The 16,887-nt window shown below is 43.6% G+C and overlaps 1 protein-coding gene across 2 annotated transcripts in view; it reads right to left on the bottom strand.

The window, feature by feature from the left end:
• Positions 1–5,103: 5,103 nt before the first annotated feature.
• TSHZ2 (teashirt zinc finger homeobox 2) overlaps positions 5,104–16,887 on the bottom strand; it is a 213,899-nt gene continuing 202,115 nt past the window's right edge. For both annotated transcript variants that reach the window (XM_042045075.1, XM_042045083.1), the window contains exon 3: positions 5,104–14,226. Coding sequence is in view for 1 of the 2 variants with exons in the window: in XM_042045083.1 (XP_041901017.1) it covers positions 14,225–14,226 (2 nt within the window). In the remaining variant the exon portion in view is untranslated. The remainder of the gene's footprint in view (positions 14,227–16,887) is intronic.

Raw genomic sequence — 16,887 nt, 5'->3', positions numbered from 1 at the left:
AGCAGCCCAGCGTTAGGTGGCGGTGTCGGCCAAGCGCGGAGCCGGAGCCGCGGCGCGTCCCGAGGACCAGGGCAGTGTAAATTCCCGAATTAATCCGAAATAACAGAGAAGTAGCCAATAAACACGGAGCAGCCCCCGCAGGCAGACAGGCGGTGACCTGTTCAATAATCGGGAATCGCGGCATCGCCGGGAAAAGCTGCAGGGACGGGGAGATGAACCGGAGCAAATCTGTCCATCCACAAACGTTATCTCTGATTTTCCCTCTCTCCCCATCAGTATTTCCTGAAATGCGTTGCCACCGAGCAGATTCAGTGCAGTTTAGCTGCTGGCAGACATTATTTGTGATTGCTGGAGATCTTACAGTGGGTGAAGGGACGTGGTTACAACGTGGGACCCATCGCCACCGACAGAACCTTTGGCACGAGCAAATTCGGGCGAATAAATAATTGTGGGGCACGCTGGCATTTAAAACTCATTTGGCACATATAAAATGTTTTCATTAATCCTCTCTGAAAGTCGTGACCTAATTACTGATTTTTTGTCTTGTTGAATAATTACTTGAAGGGAACTTTCCTGTGATTTCATCCCTTCAGTGGAACAAGTGGGAAATAGTGAATGGGCAGAGCCTGAGTTTTCCATGTGAGCCAAGGAAACCACAGGCTGCTTGGTTTACTGATAATTCTGGAAAATAAGGAAATAGCTTGCACTTAAAGCAAAAAAAAAAAATTTAAAAAATCACATTTTGTCATGAAATATTATTTCAGTTTAGGGTAGTTCTGAATTTTTAATATATATATGTGTATGCTCTCAAAAGTCTAATTAAACGTTGCTAAATAAAGTAGATCTGAGCAAACCCAATGAAATTTTAATGTCAAAGTTGAGCATAAATAGTTTGGGAAAAGAGAAGATCAGAATTGAGTGAAATGGTAATTAATGCTGAAATGCATTTTCACCAAACTTGAATTTTTTTGCCTTCTGTTTCTTTCCAGCTCACTCCCAGCAAAACCTCCGGAAACTTCCCAGCTTTCCAGAGCAGGCCAGGATATTTCCTGCCTCAGGGACGGGTTCCTGCTCTCAGTTGATGGCTCTGGGTTGTCCAGGAAACACTTTTCCAGGCTCAGTTTTTGGGGTTTTTCCACCTTCAGTGGAACACCTGCCCCATGTTGGTGTTGGGTTCACTCTGTGGGTTCACAGAGGGGCTGAGGATGAGACTTGGCACTTTTTAATTTCACTTTCCTTTAGGTTCCCCCTCAGTGTTGTGTTTGGGGTTGGATTTCTGGTCTCCCTTCAGCTGTTACGTGAGGTTCAAAGGTAATTGAACTCAGCGTTTCTCCTCAAACTGGGTCTTGTTAAATCTGGGCCTGTGGCATTTTGACAGAATCTGTTTTCAGGTTGAAAAATCTCTTTCCTGATAAGATTTTGGGTTGTTTTCCTGTTTGAAAGCCTGAGCTGATCATCTTTAAAGCATCAGCACAATTGCTTACAGATGGACTTTTCATATAAAAATGCGATTTCCCCTTTCTCCAACCAGGCATTATTGCTGTTTGCCTGAGCTCAGGGGCTTTTCCTTTTGTTCATTTAACCTCAATATGTTCTGGATGAGTTTATCCAGAGCTGTTGGTATTTTATTAGTTCGGAAAAACAAGCAAACAAAATTCTTGAACACTTGTGACACTGTTCAGCTTTTGACAGTTAAAGGGGAATATTGAATATACTGGTGCATGAAATGCTTTGGATTTGGTTTTGGTTCTGGATTTTTATTTTTTTAAAAAATTTGTTATTGATTTTTGGCACTGGATTTATAGAGTCCAGTGTCAGGACACCTTAATCCCACCTGAGCTGCCCCACACCACCGACCTGCACACTCAGAAAGCCAAGTCCAGGGAATTTGGTTGTGAATGCTTTAAAAATAGAAATAAGTGATAGCTGGAGAGCAAAAAGGACTTCTTGGTGGAGGGCCAGGACTGGTAACTGAGGAACCGTAGCTGCACTGGCATCATTACAGATTAAAGTTGAGTATTAATGAAAGCTGGCATCCATTTCTGAAAATATAAATGCATTTAAGGTTTATTTCTCTGGGAAATCTGCCTTTTATGTAATTTAATGTTTCCTTGCTGCAGTAGCACCTGAAATGTCCAGCCCCAGTGGTGCACCCTGCTCTGTCACTGCAGAACATCCAGGGGGCCCAAGGCCTCCAGACAGGCACCACACTTCGTATTTCAGGGCCTCAGGTGTATTTTGTAGGACAGCCAGAGGAGGTGTCAGAGGCCTTAGCTCAGGTTTCCACTCGGACTGGAGAAAGCCCTGCCAAAGTCCTAAATTTTACAAAATTGCAAGGTCTGGACCTTGCTCCGTGAGACTGGTGTGGTCTGGAGTGCTGAGAAAAAATAAAGGCAGGATTTGAAGGGTTTTTGCCCCACGCACAGCTTGGTTAAGAACTGCTTTAGGGCACAGGGTGGGTGTTAAGGTACCGGGGCCGTGGGGACCCCCTGAGAGCTTTTTATGCCCATATGGATGGAATCCCAAAGGAGCACATCCCTTCTCATACTCATTTGTGGTGCCTGGTGTGCTGCTGATCACCAGAACCAGGAGACACGAGCAGACAGGGCCCTTGCTCAGGCCTTGTGTGCCTGCAGATGAAATTTGGGATGTTTCTGTTTGGCTGTTTCTCCCTGCTGGGACACACCCCTGGATCTGTGGAAGGAGGGGGACCAGTCCCAGCCCAGAGCTCTGTGTGTGCTGCATCCCAGGAGAATCCTCTTTGTCATCATCCTCAGGACTCAACTCCTTCCCTGAACAAAGATCTTCCCAGTAGCAGGGAGCAATTGGATGCAGCCTGATGTTTGATGCTGAATTTTGGGTTGGTTTTTTGTGATGTTTGTTCCTGCTCTTTCCCTGAGGGCAGCCTGAGGTCTGGAGCCCAGTGAGCAGCTTGGTTTGCTCAGAGCTGCCTCTGAGTGGGGCTGAGGAGCCACTGTGAGCTGGGAACAGATGCTCAGGGGTTTGTGCCACTAAACATTTGTCTTTCCAGGCATAAATCTTCCTAAGGAACTGCTCTGAGTGGCACAGCCCCTGTGCCAGGTGTGGTGTCCCAGCCTGGCTCAGGAGCACCCAGGAAAGCTCAGCCAGGCCCCAGCTGGAGATGTCCTGGGCCAGTGTCACCCACAGAGGGGACAGGGGCAGGGCCGGGGGCTGGGTGTGCAGGGCCACCAGCTCTGGTGGCACTTCTGTGCTGGGAAATTGCCGAGCAAACGTGGGTCCCACAACCACAGAATCGCTGGCACTGGAAGGATCACTCAGCCCACCTGGAGCAGTGACACAGGAACACATCCAGGTGGGATTGGGACGTCTCCAGAGAGGGAGATCCCTGCCCTCCCTGGAGCTGTTCCAGGCCTTTGCCACCCTCATGGAAAGAAGTTCTTCCTCATGTTGAGGTGGAACTTACTGTGCTTAGTTTATGTTCATTGTTCCTTGTCCTGTCCCTGGGTAGCACTGGGAAGAGTTTGGCATCATCCTCTTGGCACTCCTTGGAGAGATTTCTATGGATTGATGGGTTCCCCTCCCTGTTCTCTCCTCCTTCCCATTCTGTGGGTCTCAGGAAGGTGTCACACCATCCTCCCTGTGCCGTGTCCCCAGCCCTGGTCCCAGGCTCTCCTCTCTGCTGTCCCCCTGCAGCCCTTGTGCCCTCCTGGAGCCGATGGTCCCTCCTGAGCGCCCGGCCCCCTCTGCCAGACCAGCCATTTAAATTGTAAAGCACTCAGCAAAGGTAGGCAGAATTAAATTTATTCCTGAATTGTTGAATAATGTAATATTCGTGTTGTACATAAAAGAATCACAAACCACCCAGCCTGATTTTCCTATGAAAACATTTAACTTTTATTAAATCAAGACAGTTTTAAGGAGCAGTGAAAAAAATGAAAGAAAAAACAACTGAACCAGCTTTCAAAGTTGCCCTGTAGCCAAAACATCCATCTGAGAAGCTAAAGGGTTGATTTTATTTGTTTGTTTGTTTGTTCTCCTGCTGGAGTGTATCACCAATAATTAAAAAAAAACAAAAAAAGGGAGAGAAGCGATTTCAAACCCTTGGAATAAATTAGAGCCATCTCTTCAGGCTGCTGGGGGCTGCCTCCAGCCAGTTTGGTGTCTCCAGGATTTGGGAACGCTGTGCTGAGGGTCAGCCGGGCTCTGGCACAGAGGGGACGTGGATCCCCGGGGATCCCTGTGGACCTCTGTGGATCCCTGGGGATCCACGGGGAATCTCTGATGATCCCTGTGGATCCCAATCCCAGCCCCACAGCCCAGGGGGGCCATGGGCAGGGTGAACTCCTCTCCCAGCCCAGAAAATTCCAGCTTTGGGGGGCAGAGATGCATTTGGGGTCAGCGCCTGAGCACGCTGCAGGTGAGCCTCCCTTCAGCCAGGATTAGGCTCCGTCCCAGTAAAACATTCCTGAGCCATTAACGACCCTTCCCAGGGAAGGGGCAGAGGACCCTGGGCTGGAGCTAAGTCAGAGAGGCGAGACAAAGCCCAGGGGAACGGTCTGCGGGGAGCAAACCTGTATTGGCAGACAGCAAGATAAATTGGATGATCTAATAGTCCTTTTCCATCTCGAAGTTTTATGATTCATTTGTTATTTTAGCCATCTATATATATTTTTTATTTTACCCTAGAGGGGTTTCTTGAAATGTGTGCAATATATTCCTTTAAAAAAAAAAAAATCACTTAAAAAAAAAGCGAAGAGGTCGGTGTTGCAGGATCCAAGGCACCGTGGGGTGTGTTCACCAAGGCTGGGATGGGTGTGGCCCCCCACCCCATAAATAACCCCAGAGCTGGAGCAGGGAGAGGGAAAAATCAGGAGAAACCAATACAGGGTGGTGGTGTTGCTTTTTCCCCCCCCCTTTTTTTTTACTTTAAGTGATTATTATTGAAGGGAAAGGAGACTGCGAGAAATCCTGCATGAGTTTTACTGAAACAGGCACATTCCTGTGGTTTTTTTACTCCCACAGCCTCTCCAGGTCAGTCTTTTACTTTCTCTGCAGAGAAAGGCAAAAAAAAAAAAAAAAAAAAAAAGAACGAAAGACAAGAAAAACCCACACAAAAATCAATCCATCAAATGTCATTACAGATTTATTAAGCCTGATGTAGAAAGACTTTTAACAGTAACATCTTCAGAAAGCATAAAAAGAGCACTTCTGTTCAGTCTTGTGCTTTGAAAATCTAAATATATTTTTATCATATAAATAATTCTTTTCATGTTTTAAGTGCATCTGGTTTTTTTTTCTTTTTTTTTTTTTCCCTTTTCAAATTTCCATTTTACAATTGGCCAAAAAACTGAAGTCTGCATTGACTGAAATGAAGCCATTTGCAAAGCTAATGATGTTGTGAAGCATGTCTGTGGTGAGCCATATCAGCTAGATTTCAGAAAGGTAGTTCAATGAGTGCAGCATTAAAATGAGGGACAGCCTCCAGCAAAATCATAATTGAACACACCCAAGTCCTTAATGTCTGCAGTTGGGTTTCCTGATGCAAATTACGATAACATTTCAGATGTGAGCAGTCGCTTTCCAGTAGCTGCAGTGGAAAAGAGACATTTTATGCCACAAAGGGAAGAATTACCATGTTTAAAAATGTAAATAATATATGTATAGAAACCTTTTTTATGGAAATGAGGCATTCAGGATTATGTGACTAGTTTGGGCTATTTTTTTTTTTCCTTTTTAAACACAACAGATAAAGATGTGTGATCTATTATTCAGGGCTTTAATTACAGTTCTAAAACTGCAGTGATTTTATTAAAAAAAAAAAAAAAATCCCTGGGCATAAAAAGTAATGTTTTCTGTGGGAAAGTTGAGGGATTTTTTTTTATACAATGTATTTACCATGGTGAAAATACAGAACAAAAAAATTACCGTTAATAGATTTCAATGCTACAAAATCATACACAGAAATACATCTTAAATGCTCTGGAATACAGTCATCTTCCTGTAAATCAGAAAAGGCCTTAGATAAATAGGTTTGACCTGATTTAAATTTAATGAGATACATAGTCCTGATTGTTAATAATTGGTTTGGGGGAACCCAAAACAATAAAAGCAATAATCTCCTCTAGTATAAATTATACGAATTTATTTAGCAATCAACCGAAGAGGGAGGGAAAAAAAAAAAACATTAACATTATCAATTTGTTTAGTTTAAGTTAGTTATAATAAGCAAATAATTGGAAGCCAAATTGCCAGGCAGGCTTTGGGAAAGAGAATATTGGGAAGATGCCTGTGTGTGATGAAGCTCTGGGGCCACTAGATGGTATGGTCCTCCCAGCAGAAAGGGCTTTTTCCATGTAAGGACCATTCATAATCATCCAAACCAAGTGAAACATGGTTTTGATTAAAGCAGCCTGTTGGCTCAATAATCTTGGTAATTTTAAAAACATCCTTAATGTGGAAGAAGAACACTGCAATGTCAGAGATGGCCTTGGGGCCCATTATAAACAGCAACAAAATAAATAAGGAGAAGAAATGAGAGGTCATGAAAACAAAATTAAGCTAATGTTTCAAATTTTGACAATTATGAATTGTTCCTCCAAGAAGACATTAAAAAAAATAATTCAGGCACTATTAGATAAAATACAAAGAGAATAATTGTACATGTATGAGTTTCCCATGGGACTAAGCATGCTTTAAAAGCAAAACTTGACTTAGATTTCCCCTCTTCCCCCCGCCCCCCTTTCTAGCCAGCAATTGGGCAGGTCTCATGCAAACACAGACTTGCTTCTCTGAGTTCCTCCAAAAACTCCTCTCTAATTCCTTTATGAGCCATTAAAAGATGATGACCAAGAAAAAAAACCCAAAGAAACAAAAATGACAAAGCGTATTTTCTATGGAAAAGAAAAATAATGTCCCCCATTATGGACCATTTTTTTCTTTTTTTGTAGGAAACCGAAACAAGCAAATATAACAAAATCTGTGTTCATACCATGGCAATAGAGTTAATATATACAAATATGTACAGTATAAAAATGCATCAAAGGCGCAACTTTTCATCCAAACAAGCTGCGGTGCCCGAGGAAGAGCAGCTTGGCCCCCTCCTCTCTAGGTTACAGGCAATATGTTCTATACAGCATGCACTGGTTACAAAATGAGTGCAGGAGCACCGAGACATTCGCCAGGGAAAGTCACCGCGAGGCCCCTCGCGAGGGAGTCCCGTTTGCGTTGTTAATATAAAAAATGGGTTTAATCTTGCCTTTTTGCCATTTGGAATATATACATTTGTTTTTTAAAGAGAAATGAGCTTTTGATTCTTTACTTTCCTTATTGTTTTCGAAACAGAATCCTAACACCACGGGTCACAGATGTAACCTGAAGATGCTGCCAACAACAAACGTGCGACGAACCACCAGCGCCGGGGCAGAGCAAACCCATCCAAATTTACCAGTGTGGCCAACTGTGCTCCATGACTGAAATGGGGGTGGGTCCCTCCTGATTCGTGCTGACATGTTCCAGATAATAAAACCCAAAACAAACACACAGAGGAAAAGACCAACAGAGGATTAAGAAGAGGTGCCTGAGCACAAGACAAAAGGGCACATTGTACCAGAGACATAGGACAGAGAAGTACCCTGAGCCAAATAAGAACTGTTGAGCTTGTCAGCTTTTGCAACCTGTATTGCACATTCCAGCGTCTGCTGCGGGGTAAAGCCGAGATCCTGCCCTGCACATCCTGCAGGTTCCTGCTGCCAGCAGTGCCCAGCTGCTGCCTCAGCCACGGAGCCGCTGCCTGCTCCTGACGGGATGCACGAACACACACACACACGAGTGTGCCCGTGTCTGATGGGAAATGTCTGTGTGCACCTGCACATCCTCCTGGATACACACAGATATGCCATTCTTAAATGTTACCTGGACCAGTTTCTGAGTGAAAATATTGCCCACAGAATTCTCCCACATTTGAGGCAGTTGTGAGGATGTGCGATGCCGTGTGGGGATGGGGAAAGTGTTCCCTGCCATTAACGTAGCTGCATTTTTGCAAGGGATTATTTTCATTTTCTTTGTGAAATACTGGTCTTTTTTCCCCCCTGCTATCTGATCTAAGGAGTCTAATGAAAGAATTTGTTGCCTTTACTTAGATCAAAAAAGGAAAGGAAAAAAAAGTTTGCTCAGCTCGATGGTGTGAACTGAAGTGGAGCTGTACGATCTGCCAGGATTAGCGTTTAATCTGTTGTCTCAAACAGGGCTTTTTACAAAGACCTAAGGACATTTCATGAGCTGAGAGGGATGATGAACTGGAAGTTTATTACTCTGCAGTTAAGTCCAGTGGTACAGCAAGTTCACTTTTAAAAATACTCTCCAAAAAAATATTGTGCAGACGTTTTGGTACGAGAAACAAGTGTCGTCTGAAACCTCATCAACTCTTCACATCTCTTCTGGCACAATCAAAGTGAAAAAACCACCTCTAGACTGAAGGATCCTGGGATAAAAGTGCTTGCACTGTTATAAAAGTGGTCCAGCAGAGCAGAAGGAGCTGTACCAGTATAAAGTGCTTTATAGAGGTACAACTGGTGTTACGTCAGGACTTTCACGAGCATAGTCACATCGATATCAAAGTTTTGCAATCACCTCCCTGACATAACTAAAAACCTTCTGAAGTGCAGGAGATTTAATTTGCCCAGAGCTAGAGACTGAAGTTTGCTGAAGTTGTTTTCAAAACTGCCCAAACGCTTTTGGAATCTGAGGCTGGGACTACGAGGATGGTGTTTGGAGCTGGGTAGACAGAGGGTAAATCTGCTGGATTTGAAAGAGTGGCTCTGGATTTACACTGGAATAAATGCATCTGGAATCTGCCTTCTGTTTTTCAGACATTGGACTGAAATGGAGGGAGGTGGTTGCAGGGAAGATCAGCAGGGACGTGGCAGAGCACGTGTGGGGTGCAAATGTGAGTCAGCTTCCAGTACCACTGCAAACCCCTTATTTTTATTATTTTATTCTTCCACTTTCCTTCAGAAGACTAGTGGAGAATAAAAATTCTTAATTTTGTGTGCTTTCCACTGCAGGAAATAATGAAGAAAAAAAGAAAACCCAGGAAGCATTTCCTTCTGGAATAACAGTCCAGTGGCTCACCCAGGGCCATCAACCAACAGGCTGATCTTGAGTTCAGGTGCTGACAAATCAAGACCTCATCGATGACATGTGAATTGAAATCTGCCTTTAGATGCATGTACTTTATTGTTTTGTTACGTTTAAAAATACTACACTTGCTATGGTCCAACCTGACACAAATGGTCAAAGGTTGGGCTCGACAGTCTTGGAGATCTTTCCCAACCTAAATGATTCTGTGACATAAAAAAGGCTCTGTTTGCACCCACCAATGAGAAACTCAAACTCTTCAGCGCAGTTATGGAAATGTTCTCACTTCTAGGGAAATTCAAGAACCTCTTGCTGACCATTTCCAACTGAGGACAAGGAAAGTTGTGACCTGTGGGATAAATTGTGATGGGGAGCAGGAAATCCAGGTGAGGAAAACCCGGTGTCACTGACCCTGCTGTGAAACCCAACGAGAAGCTGGTCTGGGGGCTCTTGGGTGGTCAATATCCAGGAATTACAGCTCCACAGCTCCTAACCTCAACTTCCTAGGAGCAGAAATGACACGTCGGGCTGTGCTGGGAGAAGATGGGCACATACCAGTAGCACTTGCTCACAATCTATCAAGGTGGCTCTATCAGTGCTCCTGCTTGGGGACAGATGGCCTTTAAAGCCTGCTGTAATTGCAACATATTGATCTGGAATCTGTGATCAATACTGTCTTTATAGAGAGAATTTTAAATATAAATTGCATCGTATATCTGTTGGTGAGGACAAAAGCCCTGTGTGATGGAGATCCCCCTGCGCCGAGCCGAGCGCTCGCTCCAGCCCAGAGTGACCATGGAATATGGAGAGGGGACAGCCCAGCCAGGGCCACCTCTTCAATATCTGCCAAAAATCAGGCTGCCTTCCTCATTCCCTTGTGTTCTTAACAGGTTTGATCCCGAGGTAACATCCACAGCATGACCCTGCGTGTGTGGGATGTGGCTGGATCGGGCTGTGGGGAGCCAGCACAGAGCCAGTGTCCCCTCGGCAGCTCCCACCCCAAGCTCCAGTATTCCTCTGCTTCCTGGTCACCAAGGGCAGCTCGTTTTCCATGCAAATCCTACACGGGTTCTTCCCAGTGGGAATATCCCCTTCTGGTTTAGGAGCTGAACTGCGGGTATGAAGTAATCAATAAATATGGCACTTCATCAAAACATGATTAAGGAAAGAAAAAGAGGCCAAAAATTAGGGAAACAATCTTTGCCATTTGAATGCATGAGAGTTGACTCAATAGCCTGTAAAGCTGGCTTGGAAGGCTTCACCCCCTATCGTGCTAATATATAATTATTGATTTTTAAAATGACTTTTTATATCCTCCCTGATCTCTAAAAAAGCTAGGGAGGTCAGTCTTGTAAATACTTTTACAAGTAGGTAATAAAACCCATGATAACTGGCATTGACAAGTAATTACTGGGCAAGTTTGTTAGCAGATTCTCAAAGATTTTTTTTTAACCCAACAATTATTATTGTACTAATGACAGCCATTTTTAAAGCTAAGTGTCCTTCTCCCTCTCAGCTTAAGTAATAAGAGCCTGGAAAAAACACCTGAGACTGATCCACTGAAATTCTTATATATTAGGCCCCAAAGGGATGCTAATTACATCCTCCTGTTTTAAAATAGAATTTTTTTTTTCAAGTAATATGGCTTATTTTGACATGGATGGTGGTGGGAAGGGAGCTCTGGTTTCTGAATAAATCTTTCAAAGCAGTGTGTAAGGGTAACAATTCTTCCTGCTTTATTTCAGTGCAAGAGCATAAACAGCTTGGATATGTGGTGTATCAATATGCCACTTGTTAATAAGTAAGGACGTGAATCATAAATATTCGGCTGTTTGATCACCAGGCTTTTAATTAATGTTTTGATGATCTCCAATAAGAATAAAAGTCAGAACGATAGATACTGAGTAGCGACGACAGAGAAAAGATGCAATGATTTTCTGTTACCTGATTTATATGACAGAAAAACTATCAACTCATCCAGTTTCATACAGAGAAAAGAGAGGAGAGATGTACATTTTCTTTTTTTATATCATATTGTAAAAAAAAAAAATAAAAATCACTTAATTCAAATGTGTACCTAAAACGTTCCCCGAGGACACTGATGCAGGCAAAATGATCAAGCTTTAGCACCGTGTGATAAAGGTTTGTGGCCAGATTTTTAAACAAAGTAGCTGTTCCCACACAGTGATGCTTCCTGAGCAAAACCTGACCTCCCTCAGGGAGTTTGGCCTTCCCAAAACCTCCCAAAACCTTTGGAGCTCCAGGGTCCCAGGTGGAGCTGTGTGTCCTGTGGTCGCCCTGAGCTCACAAGGCACCAGCAAAGCCTCTTATCTGCCAAAATTGAGCAGCTGGTGCCCCAGATAGCCCCAGCTCTGGGTGCTGTGGGCTGGCCAGGGCTCCAGGCCTCCTTTTTGTGGGAAGAGGCTCCTGGGACCTCCCTGTGTGGGAATTCCTACAGCTTGGCCTTGTCACAGGTGCAAACCCCCGCATGGAGAATCCTATTAAAAGCCAGCCAAAGTCCCGGCTGTGACAGCATCAGGGCTGGGAGCTTCACCTGTCAGATACTGCAAGCAGCCCAATGTTTATTCCCTGCACCCAAAAGCTCAGGGAAAGGAGCTACATGTGCAGTTTCTCCCCAGGGGCGATTTTCCGTGGCGCTCGTGGCCTTTGGGTTGGTGACACAGGCCCCACCTTGTGCAACTTCACCTCATAACTCTGGCCTGGGCTGTGCAGTTTAACAGCTTCTGAGGGGCTCGATGCTAATGCATTGATTTTGCTTTAATAGAATTTTGTTGTCAATGGCTGGTGCTCAGCACGGTGCAGGCTTCAATCTTACCCCATCTGAAGGCTCTGCTCGTTTCCAGTTGAGCTCCGTTCATTTCCAGTTGAATAGGTTAAGCAAAGACAGACCTCACTGTTCTCAATTCACTTTATGATCCTCCCATCATAAAAAATAATATCAGCACCTTGCTTTTCATGTCAGAACTACATTTGAGCTGCTATTCCCTATGCCCATGAGTAAATCCCATAAAAGCCGCCTTGTTGTACCGTCGCTATTTTTCCTTGTGGATGATTGATTGATGGATGAGTGCTGACACTTCAATGAAGCTATTTCGACTGCCATCTCAATCCGATGATGTGAGGGGTATATTTTCTGTCCATGCCTCATTACTTCAGAATGACATTCCTGGAACTTCATTTACTTTTTCCCTCCTTCCCTCAAGCGCCATATTTTTTCCCATCTAGGTTATGCATGCCATAAAAAAAGCAATTTGCTATTATATGTGGCATAAGGGCAACACTTTCCCTAGGAGGTAAATAAGAAGGGCCTTTTTTTCTCCTCCATGTTGAGTTTAGGGATCATGTCAAAATTTCCCAAGCAGTGCCAAAACAGGCCCTTCTGCACAGGCCACAGGGAATGCAGGGAACATATTCTGTCTGATTTTGTGACTGCTGCACTTCAATTATATCCTTGAACATCGCAAACAAAACAACAGGAAAAGACACCCCAAAGCCCTTTCTGATTTGAGAAAGAGCCTCTTCTCCACTTGTGCCTCGCATACTTTGAATATTTCATTTGCCAAGGAATAGCGATTTACAACTTGATCCAGACTTATTTTTCCTTGGAGAACAGGGGAAGTTCATTGTTAAATGCAGAGATGGATTTGTCTACTGGAGGTTGCTTTCTCTGAGTGAGAGCAAACAGGGCTGCGCCTGGATTTCCAGGCAGTGCACTAGGAAAAGTGGGACTCGTGACATTGGCATATCCTGGAAGATTCTGGGAGTTGACTTGGGACACGATTTTAATCTGTGTAATACAGTATTCCCGTTAATAATAATGTATAATTAAGACATCCGTTAAAAATCCATAACGTTAATTTAATGGAGAAAATCTAATACAGTTCTATTGGAATTTTTACGTTAAATTAACTTTAACGGGCTTTTAATGGATGTCTTAATTAGATCTCATTATTAACGTGAATATTCCACAAATTAAAATTGGGGCCTCGAAGTTTTAATGAAAAAAGTTACAAGCACAAATTTGAAATAGCCATTTTTGTAGTCCCCTTCTCCCAGGTCGGGGTGGGTTTGAAGGCACGGCCAGCAGTGCTCACCGGGCCGGACAGAGCTCGGATACCAGATTCTGATCCCATTTTTGGTGGCACAAATCCAAAGTCACTCTGTTGACCACAACAGAGCTTCAGATTTACACTCACCTAACTGAGAAAGGAATTCTACTTTTATTCTTTTATATCTATATATAGATATTTATATAGTGATATTTATATATAGATATATCTATATTTATATAATGTTCAATAATCTAACAATAGTACTTTTGTTTAAAAATCCCTCCATCCCATATGTCTCGTCATAAACCGTAATGGAGATTTAAATATATATATATATCTGAGGAATAAAACAAACTGAAAATAATCCATTTCAAACAAATCTTTGGCAGCAACATGGTTAAGCATAACTATTTGAACAACTTGCACAGAAGATTAACATTGTTCAGAGGTTTTTTGGCTCAGAATCTGTTTTAACTTAATAATTCTTGTACTTACTGTGATGTATTGATCCCTAGTGCAATGACTGGATTGGGCAACCCAGGTGCAACAGTAATAGCTGCACAGAATAGAAACATTTCCTTTAGACAAACTATCCCAAAGGGGTTATAAATAGGAAATGGACATTACCATGAAAAGTAAAGCTTCCAATGTGACTGCATCTTGTGTAGCACACTTGGACATTAAACTATGAAGAATTTTTTTTTCCTGTCAAGTGTTACAAATTGACGAAATAAGTACATCAATGTTCTCAGTCATTATCTTACTTCAGTGGCACTTTGTTTTAGTGACAGCAAAAAGGGACAGTGGAGACCAGACAGCCCCAGTGCAGTTTATCAATGAAAATCTAATATCGTCCATAAGCAGGGGAGTAGAAATCAATACTTCATTACCAAATTGTTAGTGAGGATGAAGAAGAATAGCAGGAGTTTTTTGGCAGCCTCCTCGGTCCGGGTTGCTGGGAGTTCAGTGTCAGGGCCGCGGTGCCGAGCGGGGCCGGCGCGGAGCTGGGCTGGAGAGCTGGACTAAGGCATTCGTCCTGCAAGCACAACAACAACACAGCCACTGTTACACAGTCTGATCACAGCCCACACCATTGACCAGGCACTGTCGGCCACTGAAATGTCTGCAAACGAGCTCTGCTTTATTTTGTGCACCCACAGGCTCACAACAAGCAAGGACACACAAGTGTGGATGGAATCCTGGTTCCACAACCATGCAGGGATCAGTGGGCAAACTCCAGCTGGTGCTGAGGCTGTGCCTGGCCACTGAGCCCCTTACTCTGCTTTTCCCTCATGTTCCTTAAACTTGGAGTTCCTTCCTACAGCCAGCCAAGAACATGCTCTAAAATCCTCATGGAGAGTTGGACATCTCGGTATCCACACAGTGTTTAATCACCCCACCATTGCTGTGTTATTCCTGCTTGTTGTGGCACCTCCCCAGCATTAAAAGCCATCTTCCAATAGACCTTTTCCATCCTGCAGCTGCTAAAAGTGCTAAGTGACTCAAGTTGTGAAGTTACTGCTACACAGAGACAGAAGGGCCTTGTTTTATTTGATTTCAAGATGTGGGTTTAAAAGTTCAGCCCAAAGTTGAGTTCTGCTTTGCTTATAACCTGGGAGAAAGATACTGAGGAAAGCAGTAGAAAAAAACAACTGGAAAAATAGGGTGAGAAATGAGGCAGGCAGTAAGTAGAGTGAAAGTCAATCTGGAGAGAGCACAGAGGGAAAAAAGAGCTGCAGTGGGCAAAGAGAAATATGTTACTGAAAAATATATTATCTGTTCAAGGCCATGGATATTTCAGCAAACACAACTCAAATCCTGCAGTGTGTTCTCTGTGTTCTGGCTAAATCAACTGGAAATTCAGTAGCAGCTTTATTTAAAGTAAAATAAACTCAGCTTTTCAAAAAATTCCATATGAAAACAAAAAAGTCCATTGACTTCATGCTAGTTAGTTCATCATTTGGTTTGGTTTACAATATCTTCACCTTTTCAGTTTTCACAGCGATGCTGAGTTTTGCATTGGCAACTCAGACCTGCTGTGGAGAAACTCTTGGAAGGGAAGACGAGGTTTTGGCAGCTGAATGTAGAGACTTTTGGCAACTGAGGATGCATCGAAGTCAGTTTGAAATTGTGGTGAATACCTTAGATTGTTATTCCCACTTAAAAGATATTAAAAGCAATCCATGTTGACACTTTAAGATGTTGCCTTTAGGTTTCAGAGGTAACGCTCCAGAGCAGTTCACACTTTGCAGAGCTATTATTTTTCACTGCAAAAGGGCACAGCTGTGCCAGTTTACACCCTGTTCAAATCCTAAAGAAATCCAGAAGCATTGCTATCGTAGGGCCTAGAGCTGACACGCAGCAATGCTGTGGCCAAATTCTCACTATGGAATCACCTCTGCAAATGATCCAAGTGAGACTGTGGGGATGGCACAGGCATTGGGCTTTACCTTTCCAAGCAGAGGTTTCCAGGATGGAAAACTACCTGTGACATCCCACCTTAGTCCTGCCTTGGATCATGCCAAGCCCTGCAGCACCTGCCTTCCTCGTGGATGTGGGACACTGGTGACCCAGCTGAGAGCAGGAGTGGGGACTCTTCACCAGGTCAACTCTGCCTCCAGAACCTCGCTAGGATCATTAAGCAGAATTAGTGTCACTGAAAGTGCTCAATCTAGGAAGGAGTCTTGAAGTTACAGCAAAGCACTGGCTCCCTGCCAGTGGGAAATATTTATAAAAACTTGGATTGGAAAAATGAAAAGCCAAACTCCTGCCTCCTTTTCTTTCAGTGTCATTGTGAGGAAGGCCCTGAGACTTTTTAATCAGCATAGCAATATTCCTGGTCACTTCCCTGGCACAGAACAACCTTGAGGACACTGTTAGCCCTGGGCAGACACTTCAGAGGCACACTGGTCAGGGGCAAGGTCCATGAGAAACTCTTCTGGCAACAAATAAACTTTTGAGGCTCAGTGTCCATGTACTTGACTAATGGCAACATCTGTGCACAAGTAAAATCAATTGGGACTTGGCATTGATTTCCATGGGATAAGTACTTCACCCCAAGGTCTTTTGGCCAACTGAAGTCTCCATCCTTGTGGGTTTTGTTGGCTTGTTTTTTTTTTTTATTGATACCACTGCAGGCTGGGACAGGACTTTGGGAAATTAATTAGTGTGAGCCCTGATCAATAAAGGTCATAGTTTATGTATTTCATTATCAAGTCTGTAAGAGATTCAGGGAGTTTGTGGAGAGCTTGTCACCTGCAGTCAGGGCAGAGCAGCCTGCACATTCCAACAGCTCTTGATGGGCAGAGTCCGGTGCTTCCTGGGCATTTGCTGAAATGTAGCTCACCCTGTGCCATAAAGAAAACCCCATCATTTAAATCATGTTCTGAAAATGTGGCTGAGGGTGTTCATTATACTGATGTCTTGTACAGCATATGTGAAATATCGGTTGCAGATACTGAAGCTTTGCTTTTATTTAACACTAATTATCGAGCCATCAACAGATGTAAAAAGTCGGCTCTATTTTAATGTGGATGTGTCAGGACTCAGCTTTCCTCCTAACAGCCTCCTTCCCACTCCTTGTCCATGGCACAGCTTCCCTCTCCTCATTCGAGCACTGCCAGAAAAACACAGCTGTGAAACCTCTGAAATGGGAGCTCTCAAACACGTTTGCAGCCCGAGACAACTGTCGAGTGTG

Source organism: Corvus kubaryi, unplaced genomic scaffold (assembly GCF_017639235.1).
Source record: "Corvus kubaryi isolate FWS band 111438036 unplaced genomic scaffold, C.kubaryi_AGA036_p1.0 134, whole genome shotgun sequence".
NCBI lineage: Eukaryota > Metazoa > Chordata > Aves > Passeriformes > Corvidae > Corvus > Corvus kubaryi.
Note: the sequence above shows the minus strand (reverse complement) of the source record. Positions and strands in the feature narration are given on the sequence as shown.